This window comes from Anomalospiza imberbis, chromosome 1 (assembly GCF_031753505.1).
Source record: "Anomalospiza imberbis isolate Cuckoo-Finch-1a 21T00152 chromosome 1, ASM3175350v1, whole genome shotgun sequence".
Taxonomy (NCBI): domain Eukaryota; kingdom Metazoa; phylum Chordata; class Aves; order Passeriformes; family Viduidae; genus Anomalospiza; species Anomalospiza imberbis.
In genome coordinates, this window is record NC_089681.1 from 98,738,139 (window position 1) to 98,760,254 (window position 22,116).

The following is a 22,116-nucleotide window of genomic DNA, read 5'->3' on the forward strand; positions in this document are numbered from 1 at the left end:
AGGAAAATAAAACTTGTGCTATATATTTTGACTGTAATGAAGTTTTTGACACTTTTGAGTAATTCTTTCATAGAAAAGCTAGGAAAATATGATGTACAAGAAATAAAAAAACTTGGTTCAAGAGGATCAGAAACACTCTCATAGCTTACTATAGATACTTCATGACAGTGGAAGAAAATGCTTCAGAACTGATGTTGCTGGATTTTTTGTTTTGTTTAATATAGGTGATGGATTGCAATGCAGATGAGTCCAAAATTCCGATGCCATCATGTGCTGCTGGGGGCTTGTGGGGTTTAGATTTGAGAGGCAGGAAGAACCTGGAGGTGATTTACAGGTAGAAGGCATCACTTCCCTTACAGCCTTATAATGTCCTTTAGAACATTTCCTGGGGGTCGGGCTAACTCTCAGAAGAGTCATGGAGGGCTGGCCTCTGCTCAATTCTTGTTACTGAAGCCTCGAATTGGAACACTTCCTAACAGTTTCTGTGACAACACAGCCCAGTCATGTGATGAAGTCCTAATGTAAAAGATCCATTTTTAGTGGCCTGAGAGCTCTATGCAGCTCTGAAAGCCCACAATACTGAAAGGAGTCAATTTACACAGCAGGATTAAAATTAAAGATTAAGTTGACCAAATTGTTTACATAAATAAAAGAGGAAGGGTAGAATTAAAGATTGAAATAAAGTACAATGTACTTTGCTTAATCAAAATAATCAAGTAATTTTAATATAGTGTGCACTGGGTTAGAAGAGGGTTCTTAGAAAACTTGGTTGTATGGATGGGGAATGATCAAAGTTGAGCATGAGTCAGTGATGATATCATTAGATGAAGGACTAGTGTCATACTGGATTGTATAAATATGAATATGGCCTAAAGAACTGTTTCTCTACCCTGCTCCACATTGGTACGGTTGGAAGGTGAAGTCCACTTCTGGGTATCACATTTCAAAAACTGTGGGAAATGGAAGAAAGTTGAGAGAAGAACAATCTATAAGTAAAAAAAAAAAAATGTGTAAGAAAGGTAGCTTGGAACATCAGGTTTTTTCTTAAAAGAAATGCTGCTGTGATCAGAAGGAAGTACTGTGGTGGGCCATCTAACCATCTCTTCCTAAAGCGTTCTGTACATTTGCACAGAGCAGTTCTGAAATGAAGATTCTGATAGTATGTGAAAGCATCAAAAACCTTTGCTTATTGCATAGAATTAGCCAAAATGCCACTTGGAATTCAAATAATGAGTGTGTTAATAAAAGAAAATCTCAAGAAAAAATTTTGGGAGATAGTAATTAAAATTAGTTGGAGAAGTGGATTGTCTCTGTTTTCAGAGATTTAAGTAATTGGGACAACATATACAGTGTACAAAATAAGAAATTATATGGATATTGAATACTTTGGTGCTTTTCTGCACTGTACCAATATGCTGCTTTGTAATTCTCAGCGTAAACTGCATATTTGTGCAGATTGCTATCTGGTTCCTTGTGCAGTAAAGAACCAGCTTTATGGCATACAGGAGCCCTAAGAATTTATTATACATCTCATGTGTAATTACTCTGATCCCTGAGGTGGCCATCAATATATGATCAAATGGACTGAGAATTTTCAAATTGTATTAACTCTAAATATGAATTTCTGAAAGAATTGGGAACAGTTTTAACTTATATAGCACAAGTGTTAAATATTGTAAAGACAACCTCACAAAGAAGTTAATTCTTGACTGAAAGTTTGCATGATGTAAATCAAAGCCAAGGAGCCAGTTCTTGCAGGCATTAGGAAGGTTTGCAGGCAGTAGGAAGGTTTTTCAAGCTATTACTCCTTTCTTCCCACCTTCACCATATGAATAAAACCACCAAAGAAACTGATGAGACAATTTTAATCTCTATTTGTATTATACAGCATTCACAAGCAGAATTTCAACAATTTAATATTTTTAAAAAACTTAATGTGGAAGAGGTAGTATTATCTCATAAGTTCAAGATATCTGATTTCTTTCTAAAAGAAAGACATCTAAACAGATTTGTGCCTTGGCCTGAAAAACTAATCCTATGCCATTTGAGTATTTAAGCTGTGTCAATTTTTCCTTTTGGCTGAGCTAGAAAAGTTCTGTGTGAAGCAGCAAAATGATTGCTTATGTGTGAAAATTAATTGGCAGAATGCATATTTCCAAATACTACTTCAATGATGTCCAAAAAGTACTTTTTCTCTAAAACTTAGAAAAACAAAAAAGAAGTCACTTGGTCCTGGGAATGAAGAAACGGTTCTTGTTTCTAAGAAAGGAATCAATTGCCACAGCAGTGCATGGGTGTATCAGTGATGGTTTTAGGTGGTACATAGTTCTGCTGGGTAAATTCCCTGAGAGAACTACTTTGATCTGTTCATGTAGGTTCTTTCCTTTATGAAAGGGAACTTTTGAGCCAGTCAGAGTACATTTACATAATTTAATAGTGTTGTGTAGAAACAAAAACAAGGGCTCTCTCTAAACCAGCATAGTAAATTAGAACTCAAGTATCATAGCTGCATTACTTTTGTGGCCAAACTGATTGAGCCATTTATCATGGTGTAGCAATATGTAGTGTTGACTTACTCACAGTACTTTTTTAGGATCAAAAGATAATTTGTGTACCTGCAAAACTTTAGAAAGGAAATTCTGGAAACAGATGTCCATTGATTTAAAGTGAGGCAGCACTATAGCTGATGCTTCTGAAAATAGCCCATAAGTATCATGTTTTAAGGACTTGCTTCATTTTAGCAGTACATGTTTAGATAGTTTTGTGCCTCTCCTTTATTCTGTCTTGTAAAAGGTAACCTGTGCAGTCCCAAACCTCTTTGTGCTTAGTACAAGTCCCATTCCAAAACAGTCTGATGCCTAAGAATTGGCCCTTTGTGGCCTGTATTTCTTCCGAGGGTAATGTACACAGTATATGGAGTATAAATTACAATCTTAAACACATGAAATTTAATTTTTGTAAATGTTATGTATATATAAAATAAAGCAAATATTGTTATAGCCTTCCACAGTTGACTGCTTTATTCAGAATTAAATGAGGAGGACCAATGAGAGCTTTTAATTTCTGTTCTTAGCTCATGGTGCCAATTATTGTTCTACAGAAACACAGCCACAAAAACAGGGTGTACCTTCTGATGGTGTATAAAAAAATTGATCCTAATTTCTGCTGCTTCTTCTTTTTGAAGATCTCCTAATCTTTACAGGTGTTTTGTATCAAAGGTGATCCATCTGCAAGGGTGTGAAGGATGTGTTTACCTCAGACATGTACCTCAGACATACCTCAGGATGTGTTTGTCTCTAGACAAAAACGAAAAGCATTAAATAGGCCTATTAGACCCGGGATTATTTTTTCTCTTTACTGAGATTAGAAACTTATTTGCTGTTTTTTTTTTTTTTTTTTTTTTTTAATAAAGAATTTGTTTATTTTGTGTTGATATCTGCTTTTACTGAAAAAATTCCTAATGATTGTGTGAAGACTGGGAAACAATTACTTCACTGCTGATCAGACTTTCAAATAGATGACAGGACTACTTTAAATTACTTCTGCTTTTATTGTTCACATATTTTTCATATTTCTTTTTAAGAACCATGTGTTTTAGAAGCTTGATTCATAGGATTTGAATTTTTGGGACTGTGTGTTAAAAGTATTGTAATGTTTTTCAAAATTCTCAGTTTTCTTTTTGGTTTAGTTTATTGCTTATGTTATGATTAGCTAAGTTTGAAGTGTCTGCCTACCTAAAGTGCCTCAAAATTGTAAAGGTTTTCTGTATATTTTACTCCTAAGCAGTTGATTTGGGCATTTTTTATTATCTACTTTATCAGGACGACTATCAGCTGTAAACTGTTGGAACCTGGATTGTACTCCAGAATAGTATTAGGCTTAGCCTCTTCATCTTGTCATCTCTCTTTCTCTGTTTCTGGAGACAAAATATGCATCTAGTGGGTCTTTTTTTATCCATTTGTTTTCATATTTCCATGGTGCTCTGTGCTTAAACCTGTTTAATTATGCCTTTACAGCCTCTTTGGACAACATGAGTTGCCAAGAGGTTGCATAATAAAATGTGAACAAGCAAGATTTGACTGAGGTGTGTTGCAAAGCAATTAAGCTTGGTAGCTCTTGATTGAAGGAGAAACAAAATGAACTTGAATTTGGAGTATTTATGCTTTTCTAATGGTGATGGCAACAATGTTTTGTAACCTGTACCATACACAAAAATGTGTATTCAAATCTAGAGTGACTGAAATATAAGTATTACAAAGCTGGATTTTTTTGGATGGTTTACCAAACTTCAAATATCTCCTTCTATAGGATTAATGTAGTTATGCTGTGTCAAGATGCAGAACCAAAGGTTAGTTTTCCTACTTAAAGCACATTCTTGTTGCTGGTGGGTTTATATACTGCTTGCAAAATTAGCATAGACCAAAACAAGTATGTTCAAAAGAGGATTCTATAAAATTCAGCTGGCTGTAAAACTTTTTGGAACTGAGCAATAGGCTGTTTTCTATACAACAGACTTCTGTCGCACAGCTGTGCTGGACAGGATTGTGAAGAGGTGCTAACACTGATTGGTTTAGTTGTTTTGGCAGAAGCCGTTAGCAAATATGTTACTATGTTGACAAAACTTTTCTTTTGCTGGTAAAATTGTTCTTCTTGGAGACGTTTCTCTGTAAATGGTTTCACATTCTAGTATGAAGTACAATTTGGTCTGGAAACCTGCATTTGTCCTGTATTTGCAGGGTTTTGCCGGTACTTCAAAAATAATAAAGGGCTCTGGCACTGACACCGACCAAACTTTTGAAATGTATCAGTAACACAAGCAAGTATGAAAAGGGTAGAGACTGAGAGGTGGCAAATTGAAAAAGGGTTACTGAGAAATATATGGGAGCTGACAGAATATCTTTTCTATTGGTTGGATTGATATCCTTGAAGGATTCAGATCTGCTGCATATCTTCAGGAAGATGAGCGTTTCAGCTGAATTACACTAAGTCTTTGACTTTTTGCTGCTTCTGTTATCAACACACCATCAGCAGCTAGAGTGCATTAACTTTTTTTTTTCCTGTAAATGATTAAGCTACCATTTAGCATCCTAGCAGGAGGGCTTAGCTGTTTTTTCCACTATTATTTTTTCAGTCACACATAGCCTGAATGTCCAAAATACTGTGAGTTTAGGAACAAGAAATAGTTGAAAATGAGTGCTTTTCTGAAACACTGTGTTCCCATTCTTTGTTCAGTATCAAGCATACAAAAAGTTTAATGAACAAGTCATAATTCTTCCTTGCTTTAATATTAAGTATTGACTTTCAGCAGTGCATGAAAGTGATGTTTTTTCTTATGCCTTCTAACTCTATTGCTTGTTCTTCCATCTAAGTAGCAATATTTTGTATGAAATCAAAACTTTCAGAATTTTGGACTCTGTCCTAATGAAGAATACAATGTCAGACAGAGAGGCTGTGAGTTGTAAGATTTAACACTGGGTTAGTTTACAGTGAATGAAAACAGATTAGACACTGAAAATCCTGGATATGAACAGCACAGTACAACTGTGAAGACACTTACTGATGGTTTAATGTTTGTTTTTCAGTAGCTATTATGCTTGGACTGGTGCCTAGCTAAGTTAACAAAAACAAAGCTGGAAGATTTTAGGCATCTTCAGAAGCCATGCAGCAGGCTTTTGTAAACCTGTATTTATTGTGTTTGGGTTGTAATAGTCTTAAGAGAAGAGTTTGATCATGAAAAGATCATGAAAGATTTTGTTTGTTATTACTAAAAATTTCTCTGCTTGTTTCCAAATTAGTTATATTTTAGGGAATCTCCTGTCTAATAGCATTCTTATCTGATTTTTCTTGTTTTCTTAATCTTTTTTCCTTGCCTGATGGACTTAGTTCATGAAGATTGCAGGAGTTTTCCTTTGTTTGGTTTGTTTCATTGTTTCAAATGGTGAGGTTTTGTGATTTCACCAAAGAAGCAAGTATAACTAATTAAAACAGTGAAAAGATCTCAGTGTCTTTGTTGTGCCTTTTTGTCTGTGGGCATTGTTTGATTTGTAGGAAGACTGTAAGTAGCTGCTGTTGACCTGAAAATGTTTTCCAAGTAAGCATATGGTTTTCATTACTTGTGTTTTTAGAATACTGTTATAAAATAAAACACTGTCAGTAGCTAGCAAACAGAAAAAAAAAAAAAAACTGGTTTTGGGTGTAGAAGACATAAACTATTGAAAAATAGCCTGTTTTTTGTCATTTTTAGAAACCTATATAGTGTCAGAGTCTGGCACTTCTCCATGTACCTGATCATTAACAGCATTTTGTATCCCAGTGTTTATGCCAACAGCTAAACCCATTGATCTGTGAGTTGTCTTGTAGGGAAAACTTAGACATAGGAAGTAGTGAATGTTACTGTGAAGTAAGGACGTAATGAGAAGAGGTCTGTGGATAACTTACAAGTATTCTTGTAAGTAAAAGCTCTTGTAAAGAGGAAAAAATAATCTGTTATACATAAGACAAGAAGTAACTGTTCAAATTTCTGCAAAAAAGGATTCCTATTAAACATTTAGAAAAGCTTTCTAACAGAGAGGATGGCTTTCTTTTCCAGGAGAGTCCTTGTGGGTATTGCAAAGTCAGGATAAGGATACCTAGTGCCATTGCAATTGTGTCTTACAGTGACCTGACCACCATTTCAAGAGGAAAATAGGAAGCCAAAATTTTGTAAACTCTTTTAAGAGACTACATCTTCCAAAATTATTTTATGAAACTGCAACTACAAGTTGCTTATTCATATAAAACTATGTTCATTGTACAATAAGAAGGGGTGCTATATATCATGTGCCTGCTCATAATATATATGACTGTTTGTCAGTTTCTTGTATTTCTGTAAAATTAAATTAATGATCTTAAAATATATGGGAATGAATTTATTAATTAATTGAACTTCTTTTAAGATTAAAACTGAAAAGAGTAAATATCTTTATTTCCAGAACATGTATTTTAACATATCTCCTCTGTTTACATATTTTGTGTGTGTAGACTAAAGAGAACTAAAATCAGGCTTTAAAAATATCACTGAAGTTATTGAAAGGGTTTAAATGACAGCCTGGTATTCTACAGCTATGTTGCATTCCATATGACTTAATTCTCTTTGGGAACTTTATAGATTTGTTTTGAAAAATTTTGAGGAAATTTTTAGAAAGTTTAAAAAACAATTACATACTGGTTTTGATATGCTTTTCCAGCTTCTGCCCCTGAGGCACTATGTATTTGATCTTAGAGGGAGAGGTCAGGGTCATAGTATGTATTCTCAGCCACAGATATGCAACCCCCAGGGGAAGTGTTTGGTCGAGGTCAACTCCTTCATTGGACACTGCTGCACAGATTTGTCTGTCAACATAACTATGTACAGTCACAACAAATGGATGTCTGTTCAGGCAATATCCACTTTAGAACGTACATTACCTGTTTCAGATGAGAAATAATTATGTAATTAAGTAATTGCCTTACATTTCTGTCATGGGATCATAAATAATCATGTCCTTATCAGAAGACTTCACTGAGGCTATCCTAACACTATGCTGCTTGGCTATAGCATCATAAATATTCATAGAAAATATACCCTGTATGTACTTCTTACTTTTACATGATTTTTTTCACTATAAGAAGTAGTAAGATTATTAATATCTATTGAGCTGAAGTGTGATGTCTTTCTGTTGACTCCTGACTGATTTCCAGATTAGCCAGATATTTCTCACAAGTATTTGCTCCCTTACCATAGTCATAATAGTGTGGTAGAGTTGAGCGGGCAGAGAAGTCCTAGCAAAGTAGGTAAGGACACACAGAGGCTAGGACAGACAGCTTGGCTCAGATTCTGTGCAAATTTTGCAACCTGGATGTTCTGGGTAAATGCCATTGCTACACTGGTGGGAGTAATTCACTTCACTATTTTAATATTAGCTTTCACTATATAAATATTTGTAGTCCTAATATCAGCTGTATCCATACCAAGCATCTAACAAGGAGTGATTTTTTACTTTTAAGTGTGTTCAGCTGGGAATATTTATGTAAACCCAGAATAGCAATGGATAATTTGGGTGTCTATCAGCCTCCTTTAAGGTGGGGGCTAAAGTTTGAATACCTAATCTCAGTGTCATCTAAAAACTTTTAATTGAAACTTTGTTTTTGGAAATGGTCATCATGACACATTTAATTTCTTAGATCATGTGGAATAGTGCCCCCACTTAGATGGGGAAGCTGCTTCTGCCTTAAAATTCAGAGTGACAACTTAAACTTTCACTGACTTAACAAAAGAAAGTGATGGCATCTCTTGAGTAATTACAATTTGAGCTATGGAGGGAAGGACTGCTTTCTTGTAACTTATATTTGGCATGTTATAAAGCTAGAAAATATGGCCTAGAATCTTGCAGGCTGATTAAAAGCCTTTTGAAATCCAAAAGGCTTGTGTTGTTTGAAATGGTCTGTGGCTGTGTCCCAGAAAGCGTGGTTGGTGCCTAACACGAGTTATGTGAGGCTGGGTACCCAGATCACATGAAAATTGAATGGAGTTGAACAACTGGCAGAGGCTGTTGTTTGTCCTCTTCTAGCCTTTCAGTAGCTAAATCTTAGCATAGAGTTTTGTGTTTGATTTAACAATTTTGTTTTATCTATGCCTTCCAACTTATAACACCTGATTTTGTTCCAAAGACAGGGTTAGAATATCTAAATCAACATGTGTAAAAGCAATAAATATTGTACTCATTTGCAATCATCAATTGGGAAATGAAATGTTTTTATCAGATTGGTCAGATTTTCTGCTTGCTGACCTAAGGCTTATTTTTTTTCAACATCCTTTCATCTCTCTTGACAGTTTGCTCTGACTTCACCTTTCTTGTAACTGTTCTGATCTCCTGTAAGCCTGCCTATTCAGGAAGTTGTACTTCCTTTCCTTCTGACCAACACATGGCAAGCATTTTCCAAAAATCGTTACTCGTTTTGCTAATGCATTTGGCAGCTCTGACACGGCAAAGTTACTTATAATGCGTCGGTTAAAACTTTGGCTTTTGTCATCACAGAGAATTGCTTGTGTTCTTCTGCATGTTTCATTAATCTTTATTAAGTAAAGATGTAAGCTGTCTTTAATTGAATATTTTCTTTTGGCAATAGAACAAGTCAAAAGGTGTTTCTCATTAATTTGTTATTCAGCAGGGATAGCCATCTATCTGGATTGAATTTGTGACAATGTTTAGTTCCTATTTGTAGAAATGCCTATGCTGAACATATTTTTCTATGTTTTGCTCAGGATATCTTATACAGCCTGATTTTGTAATGTCATTTGTCATCTGGGAATTGAACTGCAGGGAATTGGTCTGTGTTGACAACATGTCTCCGTGTTGGTTTTTCCTATCCTTTTAGTACAATGTGTTTTATATTTGGCCTTATAAAGTTTTATCATGCTATCAAATCATGAAGAAGTGCAGAAATTATGGCTTTTGGTTTTCTTGTGCATGTGATACAAATATTTTGAACACAGGTCATAATGAGAAATGCTGACCTTTCTTTTTATGACACAGAAAATCATACTCAGGCTGTCCTATAGATTTAATTATGAGGCCATCATTAGCTTGAAAACACAGTGTATTGAAGAAGCGAGAATAGCAATTTCAGGTGTTGAATGAGTTTTCATTCCCCCTTTCCAGTTTCTCTGCATTTAGTAATTTTGTGAGATTTACTTCTTTCTCAGTTGTTTTCTTGAAGGTGCAAATTATGGCCCACTATCCTGGGCTGTTAAATTTCATGAAATAAAAATCAAATACACAACTAGCTGAGAAATATGGAAACATTTTTGTTAATCTTCATTAAAGATCCCAAATGAATCTAAACTAACCTAGGTAAAAATACTTGCTTTAGAGTGATTGTCCCTAAACTTATGATATTGCAACACAGTTTATCCAGATGCTTTCAGGCAACTCCTAGCCAAAATTAATTTTTTTATACATGTTAGGAATTCTGTCATTGTATCATCACTAACTCCTGGGCAAGGAAATATGGTGTTGAAACGTGTGTTCTCTACACATTTTGGAATAGCTTAGAACATACAGACGCATGAAACTTTGTATGGGACAAAGTTGTCTTATTGGTCTGCCTGGTTTCTAAAAGTTTATGAAGAATGTCTGCCATAAATGTATCTAAAAATCCCACTGTCATCTGGAAAAAATGAAGTAAAGCTGGCATGGTATTAGAAAGCTAAACCTGTAAGAACACAGTCTGTTTTTCTAACAGAGTTCTTTCTGGAGACAGATTTGGGTTAGGGTTTTTTTTGCTAGCATTTTTACATTTAGTGTGACATTTTTGAACATTTGGCAATTCGGTAGTAACACTTTTGTGCAGTCTGGCAACTCTTACTGTTATTACTTTTTTCGTAATCTTCAGCCTGACCTTTCTCGCTTCATAATATTTATTTCTGTTTCTCAGAACAGAATCATTTAGAGTGGATTGTAAAGCAAATTATGTCTTGCTTATGTGATAAATATATTGAGCATTTAAAAGTGGATAAACTAACAGTAGCTTGTTATGACATGTTATTTTTTTCCCCCCAAACTTTTGTCCCATATGATGTCTGAAAGTATTATAATTTTTCCTGTAATATGTTCCAAACCTTGAGTGCCATCACATGGCTCCCGCACACTAAGCCCAGAGCTATAAGCTTTGTTGTTTTAGAAGCAATTTCCATGTTTCAGAATAATTGGCCCCCTTTCATCATGGATAAATGTCACAATGTCACACCAACTCCAGAATAGTAGCTAAGCTAAGATTTATTTCCTGTTGAAGAATGTTTTTGGGGTTTTTTTTGTTTGTTTGCTTTTGTTGTTTGTTTGGGTTTTTTTTTTTTTAATGTGTGTGTCTGATTTAACTAAAAAAAATCTGGGAGAAAGAAATACTTCTAGTCTTTCCATTTGCCAGGAATTGTGGTGTATTAATACCAATGTAATTTAATCAGATAATAGCAGCAATCTGACTCTTAGATATAATTGCAATATATATTGCCAATATTCACAGGAAATTTATATACTTAAATGCATTTTACCAAATAAATATTCAGTCAGCTGCAGTGTCCTGCATAAAGTTACTTCTGCAATGCCCCTAGCTAGTGATGAGTATCTTAGTGCTATTATAATTTACTGTTTATCTTGACATGATTATTTTTCAGTTTTGCTAGATAAATATTTTTAGGCACCTTAAGTCTTCTCTTGTTGCTCCATATCAAAGGTTTGGCCATCAAAGTGCTGGAGACCTTTTAGAACAGCTGTGAGCTGCATTATTACATATAAGCCACCTTATTTTATAAAACTTTAATTGTTATTTACCCAAATACTAAAAAAAAGTAGATGCAGGCACAGACAGATGGTGATTTTTTAATGTTACATTAAGCATGTCTCATTTTATATATCATACACTATGTAATGTTGCAGACTAACAAAGAGTGATAGTGGAGATCTTGGTTAAGAAAATGCTTTAAAACTTTTCATGTGCAAATTTATCTTTACTGACTCTATTTAGCATCCGCTGTTTTTCAGAACTTTCCAATTGGTTAAAGTCTCTTTCTTCCTTCTTTGAGCTAAGGGTACAGGATTGCTGGTGGAATGCTGTGGCATTTGCTTTGTAAATGCCTCCAGTAAAGGCCCATGTTTCCCTTAAGCTGACACAAAGTAGCCAGTGCCAGTTCATTCATACTTCTCATACCCAGTTAATTTTTCTTGCTCAGAAAAAGCTTCAAAGAGTAAAGGTTTCTACACTTTCTTCTGTAGAAAATAGACTTGGCTGCAGGGTCAGAACAGGAGAATTTAGGTGTGATTATGCTGAATAAACAAATAATCCTTTGGTAGTTGTAATCAATGGCACAGGGTCTAGCTGGAGGCCTGTCACATGTGGTGTCCCCAAGGTTCAGTACTGGGCTCAGGATTGTTTAACTTGTTCATCAGTGACTCGGATGAAGGGGCAGATGCCTCCTCAGCAAGTTCACTGGTGACACAAAGCTCAGAGGAGTGGCAGATATCACAGAGGGCTTCAAAATGGTCTTCAAAAGGGCCTTGAGAGAGATGGAAGAGAAGAACTGGAAGACTGAGAGATGGGCAGAAAGCAGTGCCTGAAATTCAGCAAAGGCAATTGCAGAGTCCTGTGCCTGGGGAAGAATAACCCCCTGCACCAGTGCAGGCTGGGGGCCAAACTGCTCTGTGGAAAGCAGCTCTGCGCAGAAGGACCTGTGGGTCCTGGTGGACAACAAGCTGTCCATGAGCCAGCAGTGAGCCCCTGTGGCCAAGGCAGCCAATGGTCTCCTCGGGTGCATTTGGAAGAGCATTGCCAGCAGGTCGGTGGAGGTGATCCTGCCCTTCTACTCAGCCCAGGTGAGGCCACATCTGGAGTGCTGGGTCCAGTTCTGGGCTCCTCAGCACAAGAATGATATGGAGCTTCTGGAGTGGGTCCATTGGAGGGCAATAAAGGTGATTAAGGGACTGGAGCATTGGTCTTACAAGGACAGGCTGCAGGAGCTGGGCCTGCAAGAAGAGACAACTGAGAAGGGACTTCCTCAGTGTCTCTAAGCACCTGAAAGGAGGGTGCCAAAAATTGCCCAGAACGGTTGTTGAGTCTCCTTCACTGCAGATACTCAAAAATCATCTGGACACAATCCTATGCCATGTGCTCTGGGACGACCCTGTTTTAGTAGGGAGGTTGGACCAGATGACCCACTGTGGTCTGTTCCAACCCCACCCATTCTGTGATTCTGTGTGATTCTCCGTTTCTGGCCATTTCAAAAGCTTACTATGCAGATTAAATAATGCTTTGACAACGACAATTTTTAGGAAGCACTTGGAAATCTAACTGGGGATTATTGTCTTGTACTCAGTTTCATTGATAGTGTACATTTTGCAGTAGAGAACACCAGCTCATACTGCAATGATTTTGAATTCTAGATACATGAGGGTGTGACAGGTATCAGAAGAAATCCTATCTTCCTACTGCAAGGTATAGAATGGGGATTTTGGGAGTTGAATAGGGGTTTAGTGTAGTGCAACTTTCTTTTGCTCCTTGAAGATTCTGTTTTACAAAAATCTAAAGCTTTACATGAGATTTAGAATCTAGGCAGCTGCCTGTCAAGCTGAAATTATTTAGAAAACACTTAGTTTTATTAAATTAAAATTTTAATTCTTTTGTCTCTCTGCAGTGTATTCCCCAAAATAAAAATGCCTACACTGGACTTAGGGATTTAAAATAAATTCTTTACTAGTAGAGACTATTTAAATATTGACTGTAACTTATGGTGATAAGCTCCACTAAAGGAGAGCAGGAGTGTAATCAGCTGCCTTATCTTATCTTCTGAGACCATCACTGTTAAATCTATTCTCTCTGTATTCAACTGGGATTATCTCTTTACCCTACAGCATTTTTACTGTATCTAAACTTTAAACCACTAACTACATTTTATTTAACAGGAGCCTATATTTAGGTTTGAGGGTGTAATTGCAAATCTACGCTTTTCACACTGGATTAAGTATGAGACAACACAGGGTATTTGGACAAACATAAAATTTAGGTGGTATTTTTATCTTTAGGGAGTTATTTTATATATTTATGTATATATGTGCACACATATGAACAAATGTATGTATGTGTATATATTATAGTTACTGTAAAATCTGTGTACCAGGCTGAATATTTTTGAAAGTAATTTTTGACTCTTCTTCAAGCTTTTTGTGTTTGTGTCCCTATTTATTTCTAAAACATCTGCACTGGGTTGCTCCATTGACCATGAAAATAATGTTCAGCCTTTGATTTTTGTCTGGATATAGAGATCTTTCATTTTTAGCAATAGCTATTTCTCACTTAACTCTACTTTTTCCTCCAGGAATCTGGTATATCCATAGTTGCTGGGGCGAAACATTTCCAATGACAACAGATTTTGTCCCCACACTAGCTTTGTCCACTCAGAATTTAGATCAAAAGCAATTTTTTTTTTCTTTTTAATCTATTGTGACATATGAAGACTAATTAAACACTCCATACAAGTTCTAATCTTAACCAGAAAGTCATCACCTTTTATTTTGAAACCTGGATGTTACAAAGTGTGAAAAGGAGTTAAAAATTTTTATTTGTGAAACTTCTCTAGAAAAATGCAGATCTTGTTGCCTGTCACCTTTCCTGAATTTGGTGTTTGAGGGATGGATGTTTGTCCTTACCAGAAGAGCATTGCAAAGTGTTGTATAGTTGTTCTGTCTACATACTAAATATTTAATTTTCAGATGTTTGCTGTTTATGAAAACATTTGTGTGAGTAGATGTGTTGAGATGTCTTTTCTTTGTTAGTAATTGAGGCCAGTACACAGTTTCTCACTTACTTCAATATGCTTTTCACTATTCAATTAAAGTTGTTTGGAGTACTTTTTTTATTGAGCAAGATTTTGTTTTTGAAGTGGCCCAACACACTTAACTGGTTTTAATTCTACAATTCATTCCAATGAGATAATGGTATATGCCTTATTAGAGCTCTTTGGAACATTTTTGGCTGGATCCAGTATATTTTATTTGCTCGTCCTTTTATATTTGCATACACTATTCTTTGCTGTAAACTTAAGAGTGTAAATATGAAAGGAAATGCCATGAGTTCTCTTTGGGATCTCAAAGTCGGCTGTTGTCAGATTTCAAATAAAACTGTTACGGTAAACTGGTAGGTTTTTTCTTCTTTCTTGGTAGTAGTGACACAGATTTGACCATAAGAAAAGTGTTGACTTTTTTCTTGCAAAATGTTTGTTTTGAAGCTACATTGATAAAGTCAGTATTCTGATATTACCTGTGACACTGAGTGTAGAAGTTGAGCTCCTCCACAGCTTTGCACAACATGGATCTCACATCTCCAGAATAAGGCAATTGAGATAGTTTGTAGTATAATGGGGAAATCTGTGTAGTAAGTGGATATTGTTTTGCTTGGTATGATTTATCAATTGTAGTAACAAAGTGTTTTAACTCCTCTTGTAATATACATTAGGAGTAATTTATGAATTATGCACACAACAGCATCAGTCGAAGTGGATGAAATGAGGTAGATAACCTCAATGAAAAAATATTTTTGTGTGCTTTAATTCACAAAGCCAATGTTTAGACTGTCATGCCTACGGAACAGACTGTCTATATGTAGAGAAGATTTTTCCAGGCAAATTATGAAAAGGAATCTAGGAGATTCAGGAATTTTTTACCTTGAAATATATGTTGATATAATGCAATTCTAATACTGTCCCCACAGGTAAGAATTAAACAGAAATGTTGTTTTAAAACTAGATTAGGAATCTTATCTGTCACAAATATCTTGTAATTTCTCCAAGGGATTTCTCTTAGAGATGTCAGAAAAGAAAGCACTTAAATAGCTTTGAATGTGCTTCCTCTTAAATCTGCACTTAAATCTGATTATTGAGGGCTCTGCCATTATTAAAACTAATAGAAACCATCAATCAAATATGTTGCTTCTTCCCTGTTGCCTTCTACCCTCTGTGATGGTGGTTACTGGTTCCAGTGACCTCAGCTGCTTGTGCAAGGCCTCCTCAATTGGAAGATTTTATGGTTGTTGTTGGAAGAACTATAGCAAAGTGATGAAGTTGGAAGAACTATAGCAAACTATGATGACTATAGCAAAGAGAGGTCAAACAGAATCCTTCTGTCTACAGCTGTTTAAGTTAATTACACAGCTGAACAGAACTGTATTTAGGTAGTTCAGTAAAAATTCTTAGTATTTTGGACGTCAGTGGTGCTAACTCTTGGCAATCAGATTGTATGTACTTGCTAAAGGTCTTGCCATCTTTTGTAAACAATGTTTGTTTTGAAAGTAGCTCTCTTTAGATACGGAATAAAGTAATAGAAATGAGTGGGGAACAATTAATGTGTCAAAACCATAGTGTCATGATTCTAGTATTGTTTGAAGTATTCAAGGTATGCTTATGGCAGAGTGGAGAAAACACAGGCAAGATGGGCCCTGTTGGACAGCAATTGTAGGCCTGTAGAGATACTGTATATTCTCTGAAATAACATCTGAATCCAACCTCAGCTGACAAAGTGAATTAAAAAGGAAATTTTATCCAAAAGGAATGAAACATAGCAGGGATACAAGTCTGTCTAGAATTAAGATCTAACACATCCTCAACCCACAGAGGATAAATCCAACTTTACTCTTAGAAATGTCCAGGAATAAATAGAATACAATAGCATTCATTGGTTGTACAGTCTGGACAATTTGTTAACAAAAGCTGAGGAGCAATAATAGCTTATGTTGTACTTGTCCTTGATTGAATTACTAGTTGTTCTTTTTCTCTTTTAGGTTATGGTCAGACTGGTCCAGTGGTTCAGAGAGGTGGCTATGACTCCATTGCTGCTGCTGTTTCTGGTCTCATGTATATCACAGGGCATGAGGTAGAGTGCACAAGTTACAAATTTCATAGAATCTTGGTGCTGTGTACCAAAACTGGCTGCTGCATAGAACAAGTCAGCTTAATGGTAACACATCTGTTATGCAAACCCTCCTGAGTCCAACAAGAGGTCTCATTTCTGGGAATCTAAGAAAATAATAGTACTTATATACTTCAGCTATGTCACTCCAGGCTTGTAAAGAAAAATGCTCAAGAAACAGAAAATTAAAGAAAAAAAGAAAAATCCTAAATCTCCAGTGTATAAATTGGCAATGTATGCTAACCTGTTAATGACCACTTGTAGTCATTCCAAGAGGTGTAGTAGAGACATTGTTGACAGCTGAATGATAGAACCATACCTATGAGTGTGAAGTCTCACTGAGGCTTGGATATTGATATTCCCTTTGTAAAAGTGGGAATTGTGAAGCTATCTAGGTAAATCTGACAAAAGCTGGATGTTTTTCAATCATTCTGCCTACAAATAGGCAGAAAGATGCCCTGCATTTCTGGAAAAGCTTTATGTGGTGCCTATTCCCACTGACACCCAAGATCTTTGTTAGCTGTGGCAGTGCAGGAAGCATAACAGTAGTTTAGTATTTGAATTCTAGAGGTACACAGAACATGTGTCTTTACCTCAGAAAAATGCTGTTCAAATAAACATTTAATTGAGCTGTCTTGAATCACCTACAGATGCAGGGAATATGGTCCTAAAATGTCCCTTTCCAAGTGAGGTAGTGTTACAAGTCTGTTTTATGCATTATAAATGCTAGATACTGTTCTGTGGTGGTGGTCCTGGTAATCTGGAAGCAGTAGTGCAGATCTAGTGAGTATGATACTTGCATTTTCGAGATAAACAAGGAATTCATAAAGTTTCTGTACTAAGTGTCAGCTGTTCGTGTTTGAGTAGGTTGTTGGAAGCTAGCCACATGATCTGGACACAACTCGATTGTAGGGTTGATATTCTGCCAATAGACTTATTTTCTACTGAGAACAATGGCAAACATCAGAAGTTTGTACTTCTGGCAACTATTGTTACAAGAGTTGTCCTTTTTATTAGGGAAAAAAGCCAAAATCAAGCATTTTTTGACTGAATAAGCTGAAACATCTTGTGCCTAGTTTCCTGAGGCTGTCCATTTCTGCTGTGTTATTGGCATGTACTCATAGGATGTCCCATCTCAGAACATGAGAAGACATGAAATTGAGTGCAGTCCTTATAGTCACTTCCCTTCAAATATATAATGTATATGGGCACTAAGCAATGACTGATCACAGTAACTGTAGTGTAAGTAAATTTAATATTGTATCTGTAGAATGGAGGTTAATACTTCCAATACAATTCCAGAAACTTCATGCACACCTCAAAATATACCAATCAAAATTGAAAGGGTATCAAAACTGTTAGAAGGGGGTAGATGTTGTTAGTACAACGTGAATAAAGAAAGGTAGATAGAAAGATTGAAAAACACAGGACTTTTGTACAGCTTTTCAATGATATGTGAATGCCAGAATAAATAACTGCTATACTGAATAATTGCATGCAAGTTATATTATGAAAATAATAGTCCTCGGTGGCTGTTATAAAGATGGATTTTATTAAAAGATTAAGGTCTACACTGGAAAACCAGATGTTCGTATCACCTCACCAAGACTTGAGGTAGCGTAATCATAGGAATCTGTCAGTAATAGCTTTGTCTGTTCACTGGGGGCTTCTAAGAATTCATTCAAACTTATCTTTCACATGATTAAAATAAGCATGCATAAATTTGCTTATTTTTCTTTATTTGAAATTCTTTATGTAGTATTTCCTCAGTTTCTCAAAACCATTTTTTGATGTATAGATGGACAGTTTGTTGTTGTTGTTGTAGTGGAAACTTATCCAAGTGGCTGTAAAATCATATTGTATGCTTGTTTGAAAGTTATTTTAAACTAGTGAAGAATTGTTAATAGTGAAATCTTCCATTTTTTAAACATTTATGTTCATGTGACAGAATTGTGTTTAAATTTCACAAAATTAAGTCTGAACAAAAGTAGAAAACCTTGTTTCAGTCAACATGTAGAAAAGTGGCCAAAGAAAAAGAATAAAAAAGAAAACAATTTCATGCTTTTTTTTTTAATAAAGCATAAATTATTTGTTGACTAGATAATGTGGAATTAATGTGCTAAAGGTAATAAGTTCATTTGAGTGGGTAGACTAGGGTCTGATTTTTTTTAGAATAAAATAGAAAATGCCACTCATAAACTGGAAATGAAAAAAAGAAAAGTTATAACAGATGATGTTGGTTTTATATTTAATTGCAGCAGCTATAGATAATCAGAATAACATCATCAGGGCAACAGTGTTCTTTGTTAACATCCCGTTTGTAAACAAGCCATTGAATGTTCTTGCAGGATGGTCTTAGAGGCATCAGCTGATGCAGCAGACAAATTGAATGAATCTGAGCAAGCAGCAAAAAAGCATCTACATACATGACTGAGGTGTTGAATGTTGAGGTATACATATTTATATCAATGTATATATATTTACAGTTCCTTAGAAAGCATTTTAATAATAGGGTACTAAAATTTTGTATCTGATATATATAAAAATGTATAATCCAATAGCAGTATATATTCCTGTCTATGAAAAAAAAAAAAAAACAACAGCTTGCTTTTTTTGTTTCTTTTTTTTTTCCTGGCATCACTTAATGGTAATAACTTTGAAATGCTTCTGAGTGATATTCTGAACCTTGAAATCAAGCTGTAACTTCTGCAGTATTGCAAAAATATTGGCACAAACAACTGCATTTGTGCTAGTGTTGTTTTTGCTGATTGTACAAACCCAAGAACAATAGAAGAGTGTCTTTAAATCATGGTTTTGAGCACAGAAACCTGCAAGCTCCTACACATGTACTTGATTACTTGTGTATTAGAAGTGTATCACACCTGTGAATTTTGAAATTCTAATTGAAATTTCTATGACTAATCAAAACAATAACTTGAAATTAATTAAATAAAGCCCAATTTGGTTACAAATCCCCTTCCATCTCCTAGTGGATTATTATACATGGTCTTCAATACTTGAAGTACCTTTATGGTGGTGTATTCTTTCTTGAGGAAAGAAACATTTTTGTTTTACTGAATATGAGACAATATTTAATCTGCAATCCAGAGAGGCCATTCTTCGGTTTAGTACCAAACAAAGTGTTATGAAAGAATACACATGGTATATATAGCTCAGAGCTGTTGAAAAATACAGCCATTGCTGGTTCATATTAGCTTCAGCAATTATTTCACATCTGTAAAACTACTGGACTTAGAATGCTTTTCTTAAGCATGTCATTTCAAAACAATTTTCATTTTAAATGGATAATTTTGCATTACTCATCTAAGTTTGGGAAGATAAATTATGTCAAAAGGCAAAAAAAAACCACCTCAGGAAAGGAAGCTTCTAAAACATGGACATATTGACAAATAGTAAGGAATTTAGCAAACAGCAAAAATTAGGAATAAAAGTGTAAAATATAAGATTGAGCAATAGCAAAGAACAGTGATTTAAAAACAAAAGGTCTGCTTAACTGCTATGAATCTTTATCCTTTCAAATGAGGAAAGGGCAACTCCTGACACTACACCTAATTTAGAGTTTAAGCCAGCCCTTTAGGCTGGATGGCAGCTTTGTTTGCTTAAGACACATTCTCCCTGGCTAGTGCTACATTTGCTCTTCCTACCTGAACAATAAAATCATTTTTGTCTGGCAGGGGAGGTGGTGTTTGTCAGTTTTGACTAACTTGCTTGAATAAAAGACACTGTATAGATCCTTACTTTGCCCAGATAAATGGTATAATGTTAGCTACAAAAGTACTGCTGTGCTGGCAGAAGCCCTGTCTAAAGGAAGGTTATTTCTCTGTATGTTTAGCTTTATTGTTCGCGTAAAGAAGCTTCACATCCCTTGTTCTGCAGGATAGTGATAAAGCCTGAATGAATTCATTTCACACTACTTACACCTGTGTGTCCTGCCACTGAAAGTCTGGTTTATGAGACAGGAGCTGATTGAAGCTGATTAAATGGTGAGACATGGCAGCTCATCATGAGTCTTGGTAGAAAGACCAAGGATGGCTAGAAATTGTTTGGACTGATTCAGAATTATAGGTTGTGGAGTGTTAGGATAAAACAAAGCCAAAATGTTAAAAATAAAATTGCAGTACAGTGCTAGTAGTTTTGTAGGAGTGCTCTCTAAGGGGAAATTGTGAAAGTACTTTTAGAAATAAAGGTGAACTTTTCACTGAGGCAAAGGAAATGTTTGCTTTTAAACATTAGATAGTTCAGTACTTGATGAGGAAGGTTCTGGAGTTCATATATAACAAACTATTAAAATAATCCAAATTTTTTCATGTTCAAAATGTAGTGTTCTCCTTAAAGGGTGAAGTTAATGGCACTCTGAAAACAGTGGGCAGTGTTTTAAAACTAAGAACATTGCAGCACATCTGTTTGTAAAATCAAAATCTTTGATTACATTCACTGTAGTCAAAAGTCTTTCATTACATTCACTGGGTTTCTTCTCAACCCAGTGAATGTAATGAAGTGGCTATAATAAAGAAAGAGCAATTTAACAAACTGATTACTTGCAGCAGATAATATGAGGTTTTTTTTTTTGTTTGTTTTGGTTGGGTGTTTTTCTATGTGTGTGTGGGTTTTTGCCGTGTGGGGTTTTTTTTCTTTGTTTGTTCGTTTTGTTTTTTCTTTTATTTCTCTGTGGTAGCTCTGAGGAGCAAAGACCTTCTTGGTAGCCCTCATATAAAAGTGAAGAATGAACTTTCCTGTTTTTCCCCAGAGTTGGGTACAATGAGAGTGGTAAATATCTGGAACCTTTGAATTGTGTTTTCTATTGGGAAGATGAAGTAGCTTAGTGTAGCATCTGGGGAAGGAAGAAATAAGAGATTCTTCAAAAAAGTACTATTTCCTAAAGCAGTGTTCACCTTAATATTGTGTAGTTTATATATCATCCTGTGGATATCTAGGCTATAGATAGTCACAGACTAATCCTTACTGCAGTTTGGATGAGAGTAGCTATTTTTTTAAATTTGCGATATTTTATACAGATTTTGTAATTTTTAGTCAATTTCATGATATAAATAAAATAGCAGCCTTTTCCATCTCGTGTAGAAAATATTGTCCTACTGTCTTTTATTGCAAAATTGCTCTTTTAATGTAATTGATAATAAAATAAAAATTTTAGAAGAAAAATATAATAGCATTTATGACTTGATATCGGAATTGTGTAAATCCTGTTGGAGTGCAAAAGAAAAGTGATGGTGAAGATTTTCTTACATTAATCGAAGACACTCTTTTTAAAGTAATTATCAGAAAATAATTCTTGCAATCTTATTTAGAAGATTATTATTACAATAATTACACTTAGCAGTTTAGACATGGCTAATTTAGAATAATTTTGTAAATTCAATTTTGTTTAATTTATGCTACATTAGTTTAAATACCTTTATGGTAACTTGACAAACAGTTATTATTTATCAATTGTAATGATTTTAGGTTGTCTTATGGTAGGCTTACTTGGGTGCCAGAACTCTGGAAGAGTCTCATTAGCTTTGCACTGCTATTTTTCTTCACAGTTTGAAAAACTTAAAAAAAAACCCCAAAACAAACAAAGACTTCAAATTAAGGAATTGCTGTGATAATCTGATCATCTGACCTG

At 35.2% G+C, this 22,116-nt stretch overlaps 1 protein-coding gene across 12 annotated transcripts in view; it reads left to right on the plus strand.

Annotated features, from left to right (window-relative positions):
• Window positions 1–22,116, plus strand: part of SUGCT (succinyl-CoA:glutarate-CoA transferase) — a 322,387-nt gene that overhangs the window by 25,551 nt on the left and 274,720 nt on the right. For all 12 annotated transcript variants that reach the window (XM_068201853.1, XM_068201767.1, XM_068201802.1 and 9 more), the window contains one exon: window positions 16,342–16,433. In XM_068201853.1, coding sequence (XP_068057954.1) covers window positions 16,342–16,433 — 92 coding nt within the window. The remainder of the gene's footprint in view (window positions 1–16,341; window positions 16,434–22,116) is intronic.